The 18163-nt window shown below is 42.9% G+C and overlaps 1 protein-coding gene across 1 annotated transcript in view; it reads right to left on the reverse strand.

Annotated features, from left to right (window-relative positions):
* The window catches only part of LOC129830258 (semaphorin-3F-like), a 98072-nt gene that overhangs the window by 42739 nt on the left and 37170 nt on the right, over positions 1-18163 (reverse strand). The window contains exon 2 of the mRNA XM_055892683.1: positions 14493-14626. Within this exon, the coding sequence (XP_055748658.1) occupies positions 14493-14595 (103 nt within the window). The 5' untranslated portion in view covers positions 14596-14626. The remainder of the gene's footprint in view (positions 1-14492; positions 14627-18163) is intronic.

Below are 18163 nucleotides of genomic sequence, written 5' to 3' on the forward strand. Positions count from 1 at the left end.
GAGGCTTGGTGCGTGGTGCCGGAACTGGAGGTACTGAGCTGGAGACACGCACCACAGGGAGAGTGCGTGGAGGAGGAACAGGGCTCTGGAGACGCACAGGAAGCCTGGTGTAGGTACTGGTGGTACTGGGCTGGGGCGGGAAGGTGGCGCCGGATATACCGTACCGTGCAGGCTTAACTGGCTCCCTTGAGCACCGAGCCTGCCCAACCTTACCTGGTTGAATGCTCCCCGTAGCCCGTCCAGTGCGGGGAGGTGGAATAACCCGCACTGGGCTGTGTAGGCGAACTGGGGACACCATGCGTAAGGCTGGTGCCATGTACACCGGCCCAAGGAGACGTACTGGAGGCCAGATATGTAGAGCCGGCTTCATGGCACTTGGCTCAATGCTCAATCTAGCCCGGCCAGTGCGGGGAGGTGGAATAACCCGCACCGGGCTATGCACAAGTACAGGAGACACCGTGCGCTCTACTGCATAACACGGTGTCTGCCCGTACTCTCGCTCTCCACGGTAAGCTCGGGGAGTTGGCGCAGGTCTCCTACCTGACTACGCCACATTCCCTTTTAGCCCCCCCCCCCAATAAATTTTTGGGCTTGACTCTCCGGCTTCCAGCCTCGCTTACGTGCTGCCTCCTCATACCACCGCTCCTGGGCTTTAGCTGCCTCCTTCTCCTCCCGAGAGCGGTGATTCTCTCCAACCTTAGCCCAGGGTCCTTTTCCCTCCAAAATTTCCTCCCATGTCCAGGAGTCCTGTGTAATGGGCCGCTGCTGTCGCTGCTGCCCGTTACCCCGCTGCTTGATCCTTTGTTGGTGGGTGATTCTGTAACGTTCGTCTAATTCCTCCTCCTCGGATGAGGAGGAGCATGGATCGGACCAACACGCAGCGAGGTATGAAGACATGAATGAATTTATTAAACAAGACGAACACTGACACGAAATACACTTGAATAACTACAAAACAACAAAACGAAATAGACAGACCTGAACATGAGAACTTACAATAACACGAAGAACGCACGAACAGGAACAGACTAACCAAACGAATGCACAAACGAAACAGTCCCGTGTGGTGCAACGGACACAGACACAGGAACAATCACCCACAAACAAACAGTGAGAACAGCCTACCTTAATATGGTTCTCAATCAGAGGAAACGTCAAACACCTGCCTCTAATTGAGAACCATATCAGGCAACACACTTAACCCAACATAGAAACACATAACATAGAATGCCCACCCCAACTCACGCCCTGACCAACTAAACACATACAAAAACAACAGAAAACAGGTCAGGAACGTGACAATGCCGAGAGCATTTCTTTCCAGAAGCCTTGAGAAAATTGTGCGGGGACTGTGCAGGGCGATTTATACTACTATCTGTACTTACTGGTGGCACAGACGCTGTTTCATCCTTTCCTACATTTAAATTGCCCTTGCCTAACGATTGCATCTGAAGCTGTGCTTGCAACACGGCTTTCCTCACAATAAGACGATAGTTCTCCTGTATATTATGAATACAGCGACTCAAATTAGATCAAATTAGATAGCATAGTCTTAATGTTACTACTTTGCTTTTCGGCTGGTGGAGGTCCTGTAGAACCATGTCCAGATAAAGCATCCGGGGTGAAAATGTTGAATGAAAAAAGTTGAGCAAGGAAAACACGAAGACGTTGGTAAATGTATTAAAAGTAAAAACTAAAAGGTTTAGCATTTGGCCAAGTAGCAACAAACAGTACGACAGCACGGAGACAAGGAACATACCGCCGGCATATCTCTCTCTCTAATAGGCCTAAGCTTCTTTGTCCTTTATATATATTTTTCCAATATTAATATAATTTATTGGATGTCTAGGCCTATGTACACAGTGCCCTGATGCATTTAGTTCTTAAATGTTTGACAGCTGAACAGTGAGGTGGACAAAAGTTGTTTAAGGAAAGTAAAAACCAAAGAAACAATAGGCTATAACGTTTTGAATATGCTACACATTGAAACACAATTAATTGTAATTTGTTATAGGCTATCTTTCAGGTCATAACTGTGTCTCATCTGGCCAGGTCGGCAGTTTCTTTCTCCCTCTCTTTCTACTCTCAGATCTGAACGGGTCTCTCGGATCCGAATGGGCATGAATCTGTTTTTACAAAGGGCTTTTCGGGAACGCGTCTGAATGTCCTCGGGCCCATTCGGAACGGGTCTCTGTCCACATGTTTCTTTATGCTGGGAAAGCCAAGGGTTCATTCGGGTGGGAAAGCCAAGGGTTCATTCGGGTGGGAAAACCAAGGGTCCATTTCGGAACAGGTCCACCTTCTTGGACCCGTGAAGACCTCTATAGCCAAGGCCCCGAAGCAGGTGGAGAGATGAAAGATGGGTTCAGCTGTCTCTCAACCAAGGCCTAAACTGCGTGCTTTAGTTTGTGTGTTCGTGTCTCTTTGTGTGTCTGTCAAGTCTCTTATTGTCTCTATTAGTTTGGGTTCTAGCTCAGAGTTTACTGGCCTGCCACAATGGGGATGGATACAATGCCACAATTCAAAGGAATGTGTTTTATGATCAACTGTCTAATATACCACAGGATAATGGCACTTCTCTATTGGACGGACAATTTCAATCCTCACATTCATGTGACCTACAGGTAGAGCAGCTTGTTGACTTTAGACATAAATCTCTGGTTATGAGAGTGTGAAGACAACGCCGCCCTCCAACTATATGAGAGCTGGCCCTAGTTTGGCTATGGGGCCTTGGGGGGAGCAGTGGCACAGACCATATCTATAAATTGCTCACGTTAGCCTCATACCAGACACACTTTGATCTCACGAGGTATTACTGCCCTTCCAACTGCTAACCTGTCTGGGCTCGGTCTGAAACGTTAAATACATAAAAATAGCTTGAGCCATAGTGGTGTGAAGGTCACGGTCGTACACTATCCAAGGTTCTGGGAACAAGCTTTGGACGATGCTCAATGTAGAGAATCTTTTTTGACCTTTTCTTTTGAAAGATACCTACTGTTGCAGCAGGACCTTGTTTTAGCTCAACTAAGTGCCACAAAAAGACTAATAATTTGTGCTTGAAAACAAAAATGAAGATGCATCTTTTGTAGTAGACATGCATATCTTTATGGCAGATAATGTCTTCATGAAGGACCATACACTTACAAGAGTCTATGCATACCCTTAGTGTGTGTGTATGTGTGTAGTCTGTGTGTGTACACATCAAAGAAGAGAGTGGGCAGCAGAGAGGGGCATGTGAATGTCTTTGGTGCCGTTATCTGGCCCTCTAACTAGGTGGCGAAGTGTGGCCGTCTGTCTGTCTCTCTTGCAGCTGTGTGACTGATCCGCAAACAATCTGTAGAATTCCGTCAGTCACTGCTCTGCGGAGCGCCTGGGATTCTGTTCACTCGGTGTGCGTAGGTAGGCAGGGGGAGTGGCAAGGCAGCACGCTTCTATTCTCAGGACTTCTCTCATCCCATTATAAGTGGCTTTATCCCGAAAATCCACTATCTTTGGGCAAGGGTAGGACAGAGGGCTGACTGTTTGAAAAAGGACACACCTGCTGGCCATAAAGGTCAGGACTATTGGGGCCCTGTGAGGCTGTTTCTACGCTGTGTGGGGAACGGAAGGCTGTTGAGATGTACTTACGTACAATATGCTGGATATGCATACACTACCTTGAACTACAGTATATCATACATCCTACAATCACCCAAGAATAGTATCATGAAATGTCATGCAAAGGTCATGCAAAATTGGCGACTTAAATTACATTTATTGAGTGCCATTGAGTCTGACACATCGTTTCTGCTGGTTTGTGATAAGAGAATAGGGGGGAAAATGGGCTTATAAATAATTTCACTGTCCATAGCATTGTTCCATTTGTAAAGCCGTGACAATCTCCCAATTTAACGATTCGGTTCCATTATTAAACTTTAAATCCAACGTTATCTTAGCCACATTGATCCGTAGGAACAAGAGTTCAATAACTAGAGTAGCCTACATTTCCAAACCGGATCATTCTGGATCACACTCTCATAGTGACCTTTAACCTTTCCATCTCACAACCTCCATCTTTTAGATGATAAATTGGCTTTTTCCCGTGGCAAAGAAAAAATAAGGTGGAAAGTACAGTGCCTAGTGAAAATCTTTACAGCCCTTGCACAGTCTTCATATTTTGCTGCCAAAAAAGAAATATAAAAAAAGATTACATTACATTTTTCCCCCTACAGATCTACACAACCTACTCCACATTTTCAAAGTGAAAAAAAATTGTAGAACATTTCCCAAATTAATCATTTTTTAAAAATCGAACAAAGATGTCTTGATTGAGGATGTCTTCACACCCCTGAATGAATACTTGGTGGAAGTAACTGTGAATCATTTGGAATAAGATTCTACCAACTTTTCACAACTCTGAGGGCAACATATAAGATTGTGGTGGCAGCATCATGTTATGGGTATGAAGACATCTTAGAGCAGCTTCAAAGGAAGAGGCCATTGTGTTGAGTCATGCTGAAGCCGGTGTCCTCCACCTCTGGTCCTCTCTGCCACAGTGGAGCAACCCCATTGACTCTTATCTTAGCACAATTCACTGACTGCCATACCTCGTTAGCAGAACTAGCTAATACTGTAACTAGCGACGTATTTGTTACTGAGGGACACGAGGGATGATCTCTTGAGGGACACAAGAGATCATGCGTGTAGTGCAAAAATGTATTCATTCATCCAATTAATAATGGAACAAATATCTTTATCTCTTAACCAACAGCTTTACATGATGTGAGAATAATGAGGACAACCTAATGCTACTGTATTGGCCTACTGTAGGACGTCAGCAATAACCTAAATCTGAGGTTAGCCGTGATGAGATGACCTGCTGAATCAAATTTTGGGGTTGTATTGTCTTTTCCCCTCTCTTTTAATTTACACACAGTGTAGACTTGATTAGAAGTTGTGTGCAGGCACTGGGTGTTTGGGGTATAGTAGTAGTATTTCAGCCCTTGCAAATCAAATCAAATCACACAAAAAATCTATTAGTCACATGCGCCGAATACAACAGGTGTAGACCTGACAGGGAAATGCTTACTTACAAGCCCTTAACCAACAATGATTTAAGAAGTTAAGAAAAACAATTAAAATAAGTGTTAAGTAAAAAATAGATAAGTACATTTTTAAAAATAAAAGTAACAAATAATTAAACAGTAGCAGTAAAATAACAAGCAAGGCTACATACAGGGGGTACCGGTACAGAGTCAATTTGCGGGAGCACCGGTTAGTTGAGGTAATTGAGGTAATATGTACATGTAGGTAGAGTTAAAGTGACTATGCGTAGATAATAAACAGAGAGTAGCAGCAGTGTAAAAGAGGGGTCTTGGTTGCCCTTTGATTAGCTGTTCAGGAGTCTTATGGCTTGGGGGTAGAAGCTGTTAAGAAGCCTTTTGGACCTAGACTTGGAGCTCCGGTACCGCTTGCCAAGCGGTAGCAGAGAGAACAGTCTATGACTAGGGTGGTAAGAGTCTTTGACAATTTTTAGAGCCTTCCTCTGACACTGCCTACTATAGAGGATGGCAGGAAGCTTGGCCCCAGTGATGTACTGGGCCGTACACACTACTCTCTGTAGTGCCTTGCGATCAGAGGCTGAGCAGTTGCCATACCAGGCAGTGATGCAACCAGTCAGGATGCTCTCGATGGTGCAGCTGTAGAATCTTTTGAGGATCTGAGGACCCATCCCAAATCGTTTCAGTCTTCTGAGGGGGAATAGGTTTTGTCATGCCCTCTTCATGACTATCTTGGTGTGCTTGGACCATGTTAGTTTATTGGTGATGTGGACACCAAGGAACTTGAAACTCTTAACCTGCTCCACTACAGCCCCGTCTATGAGAATGGGGGCGTGCTTGGTCCTCCTTTTCCTGTCGTCCACAATCATCTCCTTTGTCTTGATCATGTTGAGGGAGAGGATGCTGTCCTGGCACCACACGGCCAGGTCTCTGACCTCCTTCCTATAGGCTGTCACATCGTTGTCGGTGATCAGGCCTACCACTGTTGTGTCATCGGCAAACTTAATGATGGTGTTGGAGTCGTGACTGGCCGTGCAGTCATGAGTGAACAGGGAGTACAGGAAGGGACTGAGCACGCACCTCTGAGGGGCCCCCGTGTTGAGGATCGCGTGGCGGCTGTGTTGTTACCTACCCTTACCACCTGGGGTGGCCCGTCAGGAAGTCCAGGATCCAGTTGCAGAGGGAGGTGCTTAGTCCCCGGGTCCTTAGCTTAGTGATGTGTTTTGAGGGCACTATAGTGTTGAACGCTGAGCTGTAGTCAATGAATAGCATTCTCACATAGGTGTTCCTTTTGTCCAGGTGGGAAATGGCAGTAGAGATTGCATAATCTGTAGATCAGTTGGGGCGGTATGCAAATTGGAGGGGGTCTTGGATTTCTGGGATAATGGTGTTGATGTGAGCCATGACCAGCCTTTCAAAGCACTTCATGGCTACAGACGTGAGTGCTACGGATCGGTAGTCATTTAGGCAGGTTACCTTAGTGTTCTTGGGCACAGGGACTATGGTGGTCTGCTTGAAACATGTTGGTATTACAGACTCAGACAGGGAGAGATTAAAAATGTCAGTGAAGACACTTGCCAGTTGGTCAGCGCATGCTCGGAGTACACATCATGGTTATCTGTCTGGTCCTGCGGCCTTGTGAATGTTGACCTGTTTAAAAGGTCTTACTCACATCGGCTACGGAGAGCGTAATCACAGTCGTCTGGAACAGCTCGAAGCAAGCATAGAAGTAATTTAACTTGTCTTGAAGGCAAGTGTTACTGGGCAGCTCGTGGCTGTCCTTCCCTTTGTAGTCTGTAATAGTTTGCAAGCCCTGCCACATCCGACGAGCGTCGGAGCCGGTGTAGTACAATTCGATTTTAGTCCTGTATTGACGCTTTGCCTGTTTGATGGTTAGTCAGAGGTCATAGCGGGATTTCCACACACATCCGGCAGAAAAAGTGCGTGAACAGCCATACCGGATACCAGAGGCCGGAGGGCGGTGGTCCAGAGGGAATTGACGACAATGCTAGAGATGGGGGTACTGGAGTAGTCCCACAGTGAGTGGTCTAGCCCTATAGTGCCGGTACCGAAACCGGACGGAACCGTCTGCTTCTGCAACAACTTCCGGGGCCTGAACGAGGTCAGTAAAGTCGACGCATACCCCATGCCTGGATGGACGAACTGATCGTCCGCTTGGGGAAGGCGAGATAAGTCAGCACCCTTCACCTGACATTAGGGATACTGTCAGGTGCCCGCTGGCAGCAAACTCCCAGGAGAAGATGGACTTCTACACCCAGGGTGGGCTATCACTACCAGGTTCTTCCTTTGGGGCTTCACATGGCCCCAGCGACCTTCCAGCGACTCATGGACGGCATCCCGCGCCTGCTGCTGCTTATTTGGATGATATAATCGTGCACAGAGACAGTAGGGAGTTCCATCTCTCTGTAGGTTACAAGCGGTGGTGGATGCACTAAGGGATGCGGGGCTGGCCGCGAACCCCAAGAAGTGCAAGCTGGGCTACGCCGAGGTGGAGTACCTGGGATATTGAATCGGGCGGGGAAATGTGGCTACTACTATTTGTATCTAACTTTGCCACAATAGCTTCTCCCCTCACAGACCTAACGAAGGCACACCTACCGCAGACAGTGCGATGGATGGAGGACACAGAGGCAGCGTTCCAAGCCCTGAAGGACGCACTATGTTCGCACCCGGTATTCGTCACCCCAGACTTCTCAAAAAGACAGACGCGTCTGACTTAGGGGTAGGGGCAGTTTATTTTTTTCCGGAACAAACAGCTGACTGAAGATGGGACGGCCTGGCATTTGTGAGGTTGAATCCGTTTCTGCGATAACATGGACTCTTAACAAACTTTGTTGCCCCTTGCTGAAATTAGCAAGGTGTTGTAGCAAACAATGAATAGAATGGGCTTGGAACCTCTAACCCTGGCAATTTGACTGGTAAACTCATGGTTACACTTGCAATGGCTGCCTGGTATTGTGATGCAATAATTTCCATGGTAATGTAGAATGTTCATTCAAATGACGTTAACTGATGTGGCTCATACAATGGAATTAATTTTTTGTATGTCAGTTGAGTTGAATCAACAAATCACATCACATATTGATGGGTACATGTCCTGCATTTACTTCCTGCTTTGAGCATATGGATACACTTGCAATGGCTGCCTGTCCCCACCCATTATGCCACCATTGACTTGAATGGGGGCGCCGGTTCTATTCATTCTATTTATATGGCAGCACATGCAGTCAGGAGCGGAGGAAAGGAGAAAATGTGCATCCCCAAAAATATTTTGTCTGGCCAATTACCGTCATCCAAAATTCCATGACCTTCACAGCCATAGGGGGTGCAATCCTAAGAGCTAGCGAAGAGTCAGTGATTGAATGAGTGAGTGAGTGAGTGATAAGGGGTCTTACAGATAATGTTTTTGGACATCCCAGATAACTGATTTAGACTATCCATAGGGGTCTCATGCTATACCTGGTACTAGTCTGGGCATTAGGCACGTATCAGCTTCCAGGTATATAGGGAAGGGCTCCTTGTGGAAACTTTTTTTTATCTGATTTCTGGTGTCTTCCCTATTGCTAATGACTGGCTCAACAGCATACTACTGGCCCCCCTGACAAGGGTCCCTTAGTTTTCAATCATTAGAAGCACTTGGAACTGTTTTAATGTCAGTTAGCCAAGTGCTGGCAGGTGGCCAGCTCTCTAGACAGAGACTGTTATTGCCACAAGGGTCCTTCAAGGGGTTGACTTTTTACAAAGCTGGGCCGGTCAAGTACTCATTTGGGCTGAGTCCCACAGACATTCTCAAGGGAAAGAAATGTAATCAGGCAATGCTTGGTTCTCAGCCGCTGGACCTTGAGTGTCTGCCGGCTTTCTATCCATCAATGTTCCAATGAACATTTTATTTCCAAATAGAGCATTACCGAATATAACTATTTGGGACATTTGCATACTTTTTCATCTAGAAATAGTGTAATGCATTAACTCATACAATATATCTTGAACTCACAACACTGCACAAGGGTCACCGGCTGGAAATTGCCATTATACTGAAGCTATAGATTTAAGTTGATAATAAAAAGCACACTCTTAAAACAGAGGAGCCAGCTAATGTAATCCATTCCCTGAGAGCCTGAACTGGGGTTAGTAAATACAATAAGAATCACATATGTACTGAATAATTTTTTGATTCTTATGACAAATTTATTTGTACAAGCAAAGTAAGCTAAAATGTTAGTTGGTCCCACATTTTTTGGCCTCTACATTTATTTGGTTATTTTATATGTAAATCTTATTAACCAGAATTGACTGTAATGTAATCTATCCTATAGCCATACACCCCATTACACTAAGATATGATCACCTTATAATGGATTTTCTGCAAGAATGTTGTGGGAAGAGCACAGCTAGCTACCAGGCTAGAAAACGCAAAGACTATGCAAAGGGAAGCGTAAAGTATTTCATATTTTTCTGAAATGATATAACTGGAATTGGATGTAGCTCTTTCTGAAGTGATATCATAGGTTTCATGTTACTCTTTCTGAAGTGATATCATAGGTTTGATGTCACTCTTTCTGAAGTGATATTATCGGATTGATGTTACTCTTTCTGAAGTGATATCATAGGTTTGATGTTACTCTTTCTGAAGTGATATCATCGGATTGATGTTACTCTTTCTGAAGTGATATCATAGGTTTGATGTTACTCTTTCTGAAGTGATATCATCGGATTGATGTTACTCTTTCTGAAGTGATATCATAGAATTGATGTTACTCTTTCTGAAGTGATATCATAGGTTTGATGTTACTCTTTCTGAAGTGATATCATTGGATTGATGTTACTCTTTCTGAAGTGATATCATCGGATTGATGATACTCTTTCTGAAGTGATATCATCAGATTCATGTTACTCTTTCTGAAGTGATATCATAGGCTTGATGTTATTCTTTCTGAAGTGATATCATAGGATTGATGTTACTCTTTCTGTAAGTGATATCATAGGTTTGATGTTACTCTTTCTGAAGTGATATCTTAGGTTTGATGTTACTCTTTCTGAAGTGATATCATAGGATTGATGTTACTCTTTCTGAAGTGATATCATAGGTTTGATGTTACTCTTTGTGTAAGTGATATCATAGGATTCATGTTACTCTTTCTGAAGTGATATCATAGGAATGATGTTACTCTTTCTGTAGTGATATCATCATAGGGTTGATGTTACTCTTTCTGTAAGTGATATCATAGGATTGATGTTACTATTTCTGTATGTGATATCATAGGATTGATGTTAACCTTTCTGTAAGTGATATCATAGGTTTGATATTACTCTTTCTGAAGTGATATCATAGGCATGATGTTACTCTTTCTGAAGTGATATCATAGGATTGATGTTACTCTTTCTGAAATGATATCATAGGTATGATGTTACTCTTTCTGAAGTGATATCATAGGATTGATGTTACTCTTTCTGAAGTGATATCATAGTGTTGATGTTACTCTTTCTGTAAGTGATATCATAGGGTTGATGTTACTCTTTCTGAAGTGATATCATCGGATTAGAGCCCGGACGATATATGGGTTTACCGATATTATCGTCTGATATTGTCTTTTTCCTGCTACATCGGTATCGAACGATAATTCCACCGATAACCAATTTTCAACAAATAGGGTGAAAAAAAGGAATCTCATGCTTATCTGAACACTTACTGTCATTCTCATGTGTCCTTGTTGTCACAATGTATGAAATCAATATTTGAAGCATAGTTATTGGACATTCACTTCCCTTCATTCACTTGCGGAAGTTTACTCGAAACATGAGGTGAAGGGATGGCTCACTCATGTTTCGAGTAAACTTCCGCAAGTGAATGATGGTAGACGACACACCCCCTTCAACATGTATACTGCAAACAGACCAAACTCATCTCCTATCATCTTTGGTTGACGTGAAAAAACAAACATGGTGGCTCGCTACCCATCATCGGATTACTTTTGATTTTTAGAAAGTGTTTTACTCTATTGTTTCGATCAATGGTAAACTCACCAGATTAATTGTAAATAGTAATTGCTATTAGCTAATTCATATTATGGTTTCTGTCAGCCGAGAGTTAGCTATATATGACAGCTTGGGTAACATCAACCTTTTCTCAGTTATCGCTAGGACTAATGTAGCTATCGCATCCAGAAATAAACTCGTCACACTAACGTTGTAAAGAGTGGGTTTGTGCAAAATGTTTCAGTGAAAAAACAGTGTGGCCAGCTCAAACGCTCACTGTTGCGTCAATCAAAATAAGCGTTCTAATCACACTGGTTTGAGCGTACGCTGCAGGGACCACTATAGAATGATCACACCCATGTGTTGGGACGTGACAAAGGGTTAAATCCTCTTCCCAGATCTCGGTGCGTTTTACACTAATTGACACAGTGGTTGTTATTCTTTCCCAATTAAAGTATTTCTCACATTTGTGGAGAAGTGTCATGTGTCATTGTCACTCCAGAGGTGGTTGAGTACTCTGGGAAAGTTCCTCAGTTCCTGCTGTTGCAAATAGCCTGGTCTGTGTCAGAGATCGATGGAAAAACCATCAAACACCAAGGATGAAGGAGAGAGTAAGTATGCTGCTAGTGCTTCTGTTTCAACAGAGGCAGAATGGGAGGACAAAGAGTGGACCAGACAATTTGGTAGAAGGGTTTAGGGAGATACGGGACAATATTGCCGGACAAAAGGTAGTTTTCCAAATGGATATTTGCACTTTAAAATTTGGACAGACATTTGATGCATCCTTCCAAATATTCTAATATTTTCTGTGTGTGAGGTTTTTGTCTTCTCTGTCTGTAATACTAGTTTTCAGAATATGATCATGGGTTTGAATGTTATTGTGCCACTACACAGTCATTAAACTGATTCAGACACAGTGCAGGATAAACCAACTGAGACGGCAGTAGCTTCTGCAGTCTGCTTTGATAGTGCGTCTGGAACAAGATGACAGGCCCCGCTCTGGAAAACAGACATGTCTGTCTTGCATGTTGAAGCAGGTTGTTGGAGCTAGGCCCTCGCATTCTTCAGGGGGTTTCCCTGTGCGTTTGCTGAGCTAAACACAGCAACAATGGCAGGCTATTTCTGACAGGCTGTCTCTCCGAAGAGGAATCTGTTTCACTGTCACCTACTAGGTTTCACTCAGGGCAGCCCACATAACCCAGGACAGCCCACCATCCCGTCACCGCTCTCTCCTTCACAGTGACACCTCTCCTCTTCTCTCCCTCAATACCCACACCCATGCCTGTCTCCATTTCTCATTCTCACCACTCTTCCTCACTCTCTCTCTCGCTCTCTACAGTACATATCCACAAAATGTACATCTCGCTCCCTTTCCCTCTAGCATATATTTTATTCTCTCCATGCCTGTATCTCAAACTCTCTTTCCTTCTCCATCTACACCAGATTTCTCCTCTTCCTTCCTCACCCCTCCCTTCTGTGTGGTTCTAGTGTTACATGGTGAGCTTAGATCTCCTGAGATGTGGGCACCACCAGTGTACCCCTGTGCCCTGGCAGAGGGCCAACAGATCCTGTACCCCCTCCCCTGCACAGAGGGTAGCATGGTGTGTCCCTTTGTGTCACATATAGCAAATTCAGAGAGACGCAGGCACACACACATGCACACAGAGCTCAACAGAGACATCATCAGGAAGGAGGAGTGATATGTTCAGAAAAAGAACCAAAAAAAAAATATATATATATACACTACTGGTCAAAAGTTTTAGAAAACCTACTCATTCAAGGGTTTTTCTTTATATTTACTATGTTCTACATTGTAGAATAATAGTGAAGACATCAAGACTATGAAATAACATATATGGAATCATGTAGTAACCCAAAAAAGTGTTAAACAAATCAAAATATATTATATATTCAAATAGCCACCATTTGCCTTGATGACAGCTTTGCACACTCTTGGCATTCTCTCAACCAGCTTTACCTGGAATGCTTTTCCAACAGTCTTGAAGGAGTTCCCACATATGCTGAGCACTTGTTGGCTGCTTTTCCTTCACTCTGCGGTCCGACTCATCCCAAACATTCTCAATTTGGTTTAGGTCGGGGGATTGTGGAGGCCAGGTCATCTGATGCAGCACTCCATCGCTGTCCTTCTTGGTAAAATAGCCCTTACACAGCCTGGAGGTGTGTTGGGTCATTGTCCTTTTGAAAAAAAAATGATAGTCCCACTAAGCCCAAACCAGATGGGATGGCGTATCGCTGCAGACCGATGTGGGAAACATGCTGGTTAAGTGGGCCTTGGAATCTAAATAAATCACAGGCAGTGTCACCAGCAAAGCACCCCTCCACCATAACACCTCCTCCTCCATGCTTTACGGTGAGAAATACACATGCAGAGATCTTCCGTTCACCCACACCGCGTCTCGCAAAGACACAAATTCAGACCAAAGGACAGATTTCTTGGCCCAAGCAAGTCTCTTCTTATTATTGGTGTCCTTTAGTAGTGGTTTCTTTGTAGCAATTCGACCATGAAGGTCTGATTCTCCTCTGAACAGTTGATGTTGAGATGTGTCTGTTACTCTATGAAGCATTTATTTGGGCTGCAATTTCTGAGGCTGGTAACTCTAATGAACTTATCCTCTGCAGCAGAGGTAACTCTGGGTCTTCCATTCCTGTAGTGGTCCTCATGAGAGCCAGTTTCATCATAGCGCTTGATGGTTTTTGAGACTGCACTTGAATTTGAATGGATTTGTTTAACACTTTTTTGGTTACTACATGATTCCATGAGTTATTTCAAAGTTTTGATGTCTTCACTATTATTCTACAATGTAGTAAATAGTACAAATAAAGAAAAACCCTTGAATGAGGTGGTGTTCTAAAACTTTTGACCGGTAGTGTATATGAGAAAGAGTCTTACTGTCAATATCGAAGAAAGGTATCTTTTTGCTTTTGGGCCACAATGCACGTCAACGTTTGGGGTTCTAAATTACTATTGTGTTCAAAGGGTGCCTGCTTTAATTTTATAATCGTTTTTTGGTGAATAAAGTGAAATGTATGTATTTTATTGGAAGACTTATGTCGCTCTCAAGACCCCAGCTCTGAAGTCTCACATAAAACTCAAATGAAAAGATTAGGGCATTCATAGTTAAATACATTGACTGTAATTGTCTTAAGTGTTGGGGAATGTTGCTGTTGGATAATTATCACAATATCAGCCTTAAAGCATCAGTGTGTATACATCTACCAGCATTAACTTTAAAAGCAGTCCATGAAAAGTAATTCAGTTAAGCTGCAGATCTGTTTTGCTTTGAAAGAAAAGATTAGGTTGTTTTGAAGTTTTAAGCGCTTCCTATTTCAATTACACTGAATTTCACTAAAGCTATGGTTATCTTCATACTACGAATATCCAAAACATTATCTATTTGGTGAACACTCACATAAAATTAGTAAGTAAAGGCTCACCTTTGTATGACAAATGCACTCTGGGAGCAGTACGGGCATTGGCATGGCAACTGTAGACATATAAACTCAGTAGAAAGAGGAGGAGGGCTTGGGTGGTCTCCATAGCAATGACAGCAGTGTTAACCTTTGGAGTCCTACAAAGGGGAAAGGTAAAAGCAGTACAGATTAACTGAACATCACTTAAAACCGTCATATCATTGCAACCATTTAGAGAGACTTCGACATAGAGGCCTTCACGGGTCTAAAAAGTTAGAGCCATTCCAAAATGGACCTGGGTCTTTTTTTACATCCGGACCCGATACACAGACCTCGTCGGATCCAGAACCTTTCCGATCAGAGCCGAGTGACAGAAGCAGCAGAAAGGGCCATTTTTTTGCTACTTTATTAACCGGTAGAGATAGGTGACGCTCTAGCAGGGGCCGTGCTGTGTGTAGGCTACTGTGAGTGTGAGCGATTATACAATCTCTCTCTCTCTACTGCAGCAGTCGCGTTTGGAACGGTATGTGTCCTTCCGGACAAGTCAGTTAAAATTACACATACCTGAGACCTATGACCCGTTACATTATTTAGAATTCTGGCTCGGGTCCCTGATCGGGTCTCGGTTTTTCGGGTACAGGTGGATCTGTAAAGATCTCTACCTCCACATCCACTGAAATATCCCTTGCACAGAAAAGTGCAGTTTTGAGAAGTTACAAATAACCTCCAGTCCTCTGAAATGTCCCATTCACACTGAAATCACCCACTCAAAAGCCTTGACCCTGATAATAATCTGTTTGCAGGTCAGTGAGCATCGAAGCTTTCAGAGTTAAGACTAAAATGTCCTCATTACTGTGATATATCATTAGCATGTCAATAGCTACAAATTCTAATTTCAAGAACACTATCAATAACAAGACAAAAAAAATAGAGTGCACTTACAACTACCATCTGATGAAGAAATATTGGGAACTAGTAAACATTAGGTGCCGGTTTCCCTGTCACAGATTTCGCTAAGTCCTGGACTAAAAAGCACATTCAGTGAACATTCCTCATTGAGAATGTTTTTTGTTGTTGTCCAGGACAAGGCCTACTACTGTGTCTGGGAAACCCGCCCTAAGAAAGCTATCCTATTTAAAGAGCAACTGAACTAATAAGCAGTAATAAGCAACTTCTCCTTCTGAAAACGGCCTATGTGGCATCATATGAGTCAAAAACATTTCCTCTAGTGTCAAAATTGACTACAAAGTGTAAATAGGATCATTTCGATCAGTCATAAAGTCAGTCTCATCCAAAACTGAGACTTGTCTTGCTTTAAATCTGAAACTCTTTTACAAAGAGACTGTCTAAAAGCAAGAGCACCACCAATAAGGATCACACACACTCACTCACTAGGCCTCGAAATCGAATGTAAATCATGTCTGTTTAAGTTAGGGCGTGGGTGCTGTACTTTATTTCCCCACATATACCCAAGATTAATGACGGGTTATCATAACGTAACATAAACAGCTCAGACACAACACAAAGATGAACAGTTTAAAGAAGTGGGTGGCAGTCCTATCACCTCTGACCAGATGTTGAATCAGCGCAAACAGCCACCGTTCGTAGTCACCCAGCAGGTGATCACTTACACAACATGGCCACTTGCTGATTTTAGCCGTTCATTGACACGGTGGGTCTGAGCTGTTACCTTTAATGATAATATTGTTTTTCTCTGTCAACATGCTTACAGTGCAATCGGAAAGTATTCAGACCCCTTCAGATTTTCCACATTTTGTTACGTTACATTCTTACTCTAAATGTAAAAAAAATAATCCTTATCAATCTACATACAACACCTCATAATGACAAAGCGTAAAACAGGTTTATAGACATTTTTGCAAATGTATTAAAAACAAAAAAACAGAAATACCTTATTTACATACAGTTGAAGTCGGAAGTTTACATACACCTTTAGCCAAATACATTTAAACTCAGTTTTTCACAATTCCTGGCATTTAATCCAAGTAAAAATTCCCTGTCTTGGGTCAGTTAGGATGACCACTTCATTTTAAGAATGTGAAATGTCAGAATAATAGTAGAGAGAATGATTTATTTCAGCTTTTATTTCTTTCATTACATTCCCAGTGAGTCAGAAGTTTACATACACTCAATTAGTATTTGGTAGCATTGCCTTTAAATTGTTTAACTTGCGTCAAACGTTTTGGGTAGCCTTCCACAAGCTTCCCACAATAAGTTGGGTGAATGTTGGCCCATTCCTCCTAACAGAGTTGGTGTAACTGAATCAGGTTTGTAGGATCCTTGCTTGCACACGCTTTTCAGTTCTGCCCACAAATGTTCTATAGGATTGAGGTCAGGGCTTTCTGATGGCCACTCCAATACCTTGACTTTGTTGACCTTAAGCCATTTTGCCACAACTTTGGAAGTGTCCTTGCTGTCATTGTCCATTTGGAAGACACATTTACGACCAAGCTTTAACTTCCTGTCTGATGTCTTGAGATGTTGCTTCAATATATCCACATCATTTTCCTACCTCATGATGCCATCTATTTTGTGAAGTCCCCCAGTCCCTCCTGCAGCAAAGCACCCCCACAACGTGATTCACAGTTGGGATGGTGTTCTTCGGCTTGCAAGTCTCCCCCTTTTACCTCCAAACATAACAATGGTCATTATGGCAAAACAGTTATATTTTTGTTTCATCAGATCAGAGGACATTTCTCCAAAAAGTACAATCTTTGTCCCCATTTGCAGTTGCAAACCGTAGTCTGGCTTTTTTATGGCGGTTTTGGAGCAGTGGCTTCTTCCTTGCTGAGCTGACTTTCAGGTTATGTCGATATAGGACTCGTTTTACTGTGGATATATATACTTTTGTACCTGTTTCCTCCAGCATCTTCACAAGGTCCTTTGCTGTTGTTCTGGGATTGATTTGCACCACAGTACGTTCATCTCTAGGGAACAGAATGCGTCTCCTTGTGTGTGGTATGACGGCTGTGTGGTCCCATGGTGTTTATACTTGCGTACTGTTGTTTGTACAGAGGATCATTTTCTGGAATTTCCCAAGCTGTATAAAGTCACAGTCAACTTAGTGTGTGTAAACTTCTGACCCACTGGAATTGTGATACAGTGAATGATGAGTGAAATAACCTGTCTGTAAACAATTGTTGGAAAAATTACTTGTCATGCACAAAGTAGATGTCCTAACCGACCAAAACTATAGTTTGTTCACAAGAAATTTGTGGAGTGGTTGAAAAACAAGTTTTAATGACACCAACCATAGGGTATGTAAACTTCCAACTTCAACTGTAGTTTTTTCCCCTCCTCAAACCACACACAATAGCCCAAAATAAAAAAACAAACCTCTACGGAGCTCTACGGACTTCCTAATGACCTCATGGCTTGGTATAGACAGGTGATATAGACAGGTTTTTTGCCGTAATTTTTTTTTGGGGGGGGGGTCTGAATACTAGGGTTTTTCTGTTTTGTATTTTTTATAAATGTGCAACATTTTCTTAACCCGTTTTCGCTTTGTCATTATGGGGTATTGTGTGTAGATTGGTGAGGAAAATGTTTTATTTAATCCCAATAAGTCTGTAAGGTAACAAAATGTGGAAAAAGGGAAGGAGTTCGAATACTTTCCAAATGCACTGTTTATTGTAGAAATTATTTAAGATAGTCTTCAAAGAGGTAGGGGTTCA

Source organism: Salvelinus fontinalis, chromosome 31 (assembly GCF_029448725.1).
Source record: "Salvelinus fontinalis isolate EN_2023a chromosome 31, ASM2944872v1, whole genome shotgun sequence".
NCBI lineage: Eukaryota > Metazoa > Chordata > Actinopteri > Salmoniformes > Salmonidae > Salvelinus > Salvelinus fontinalis.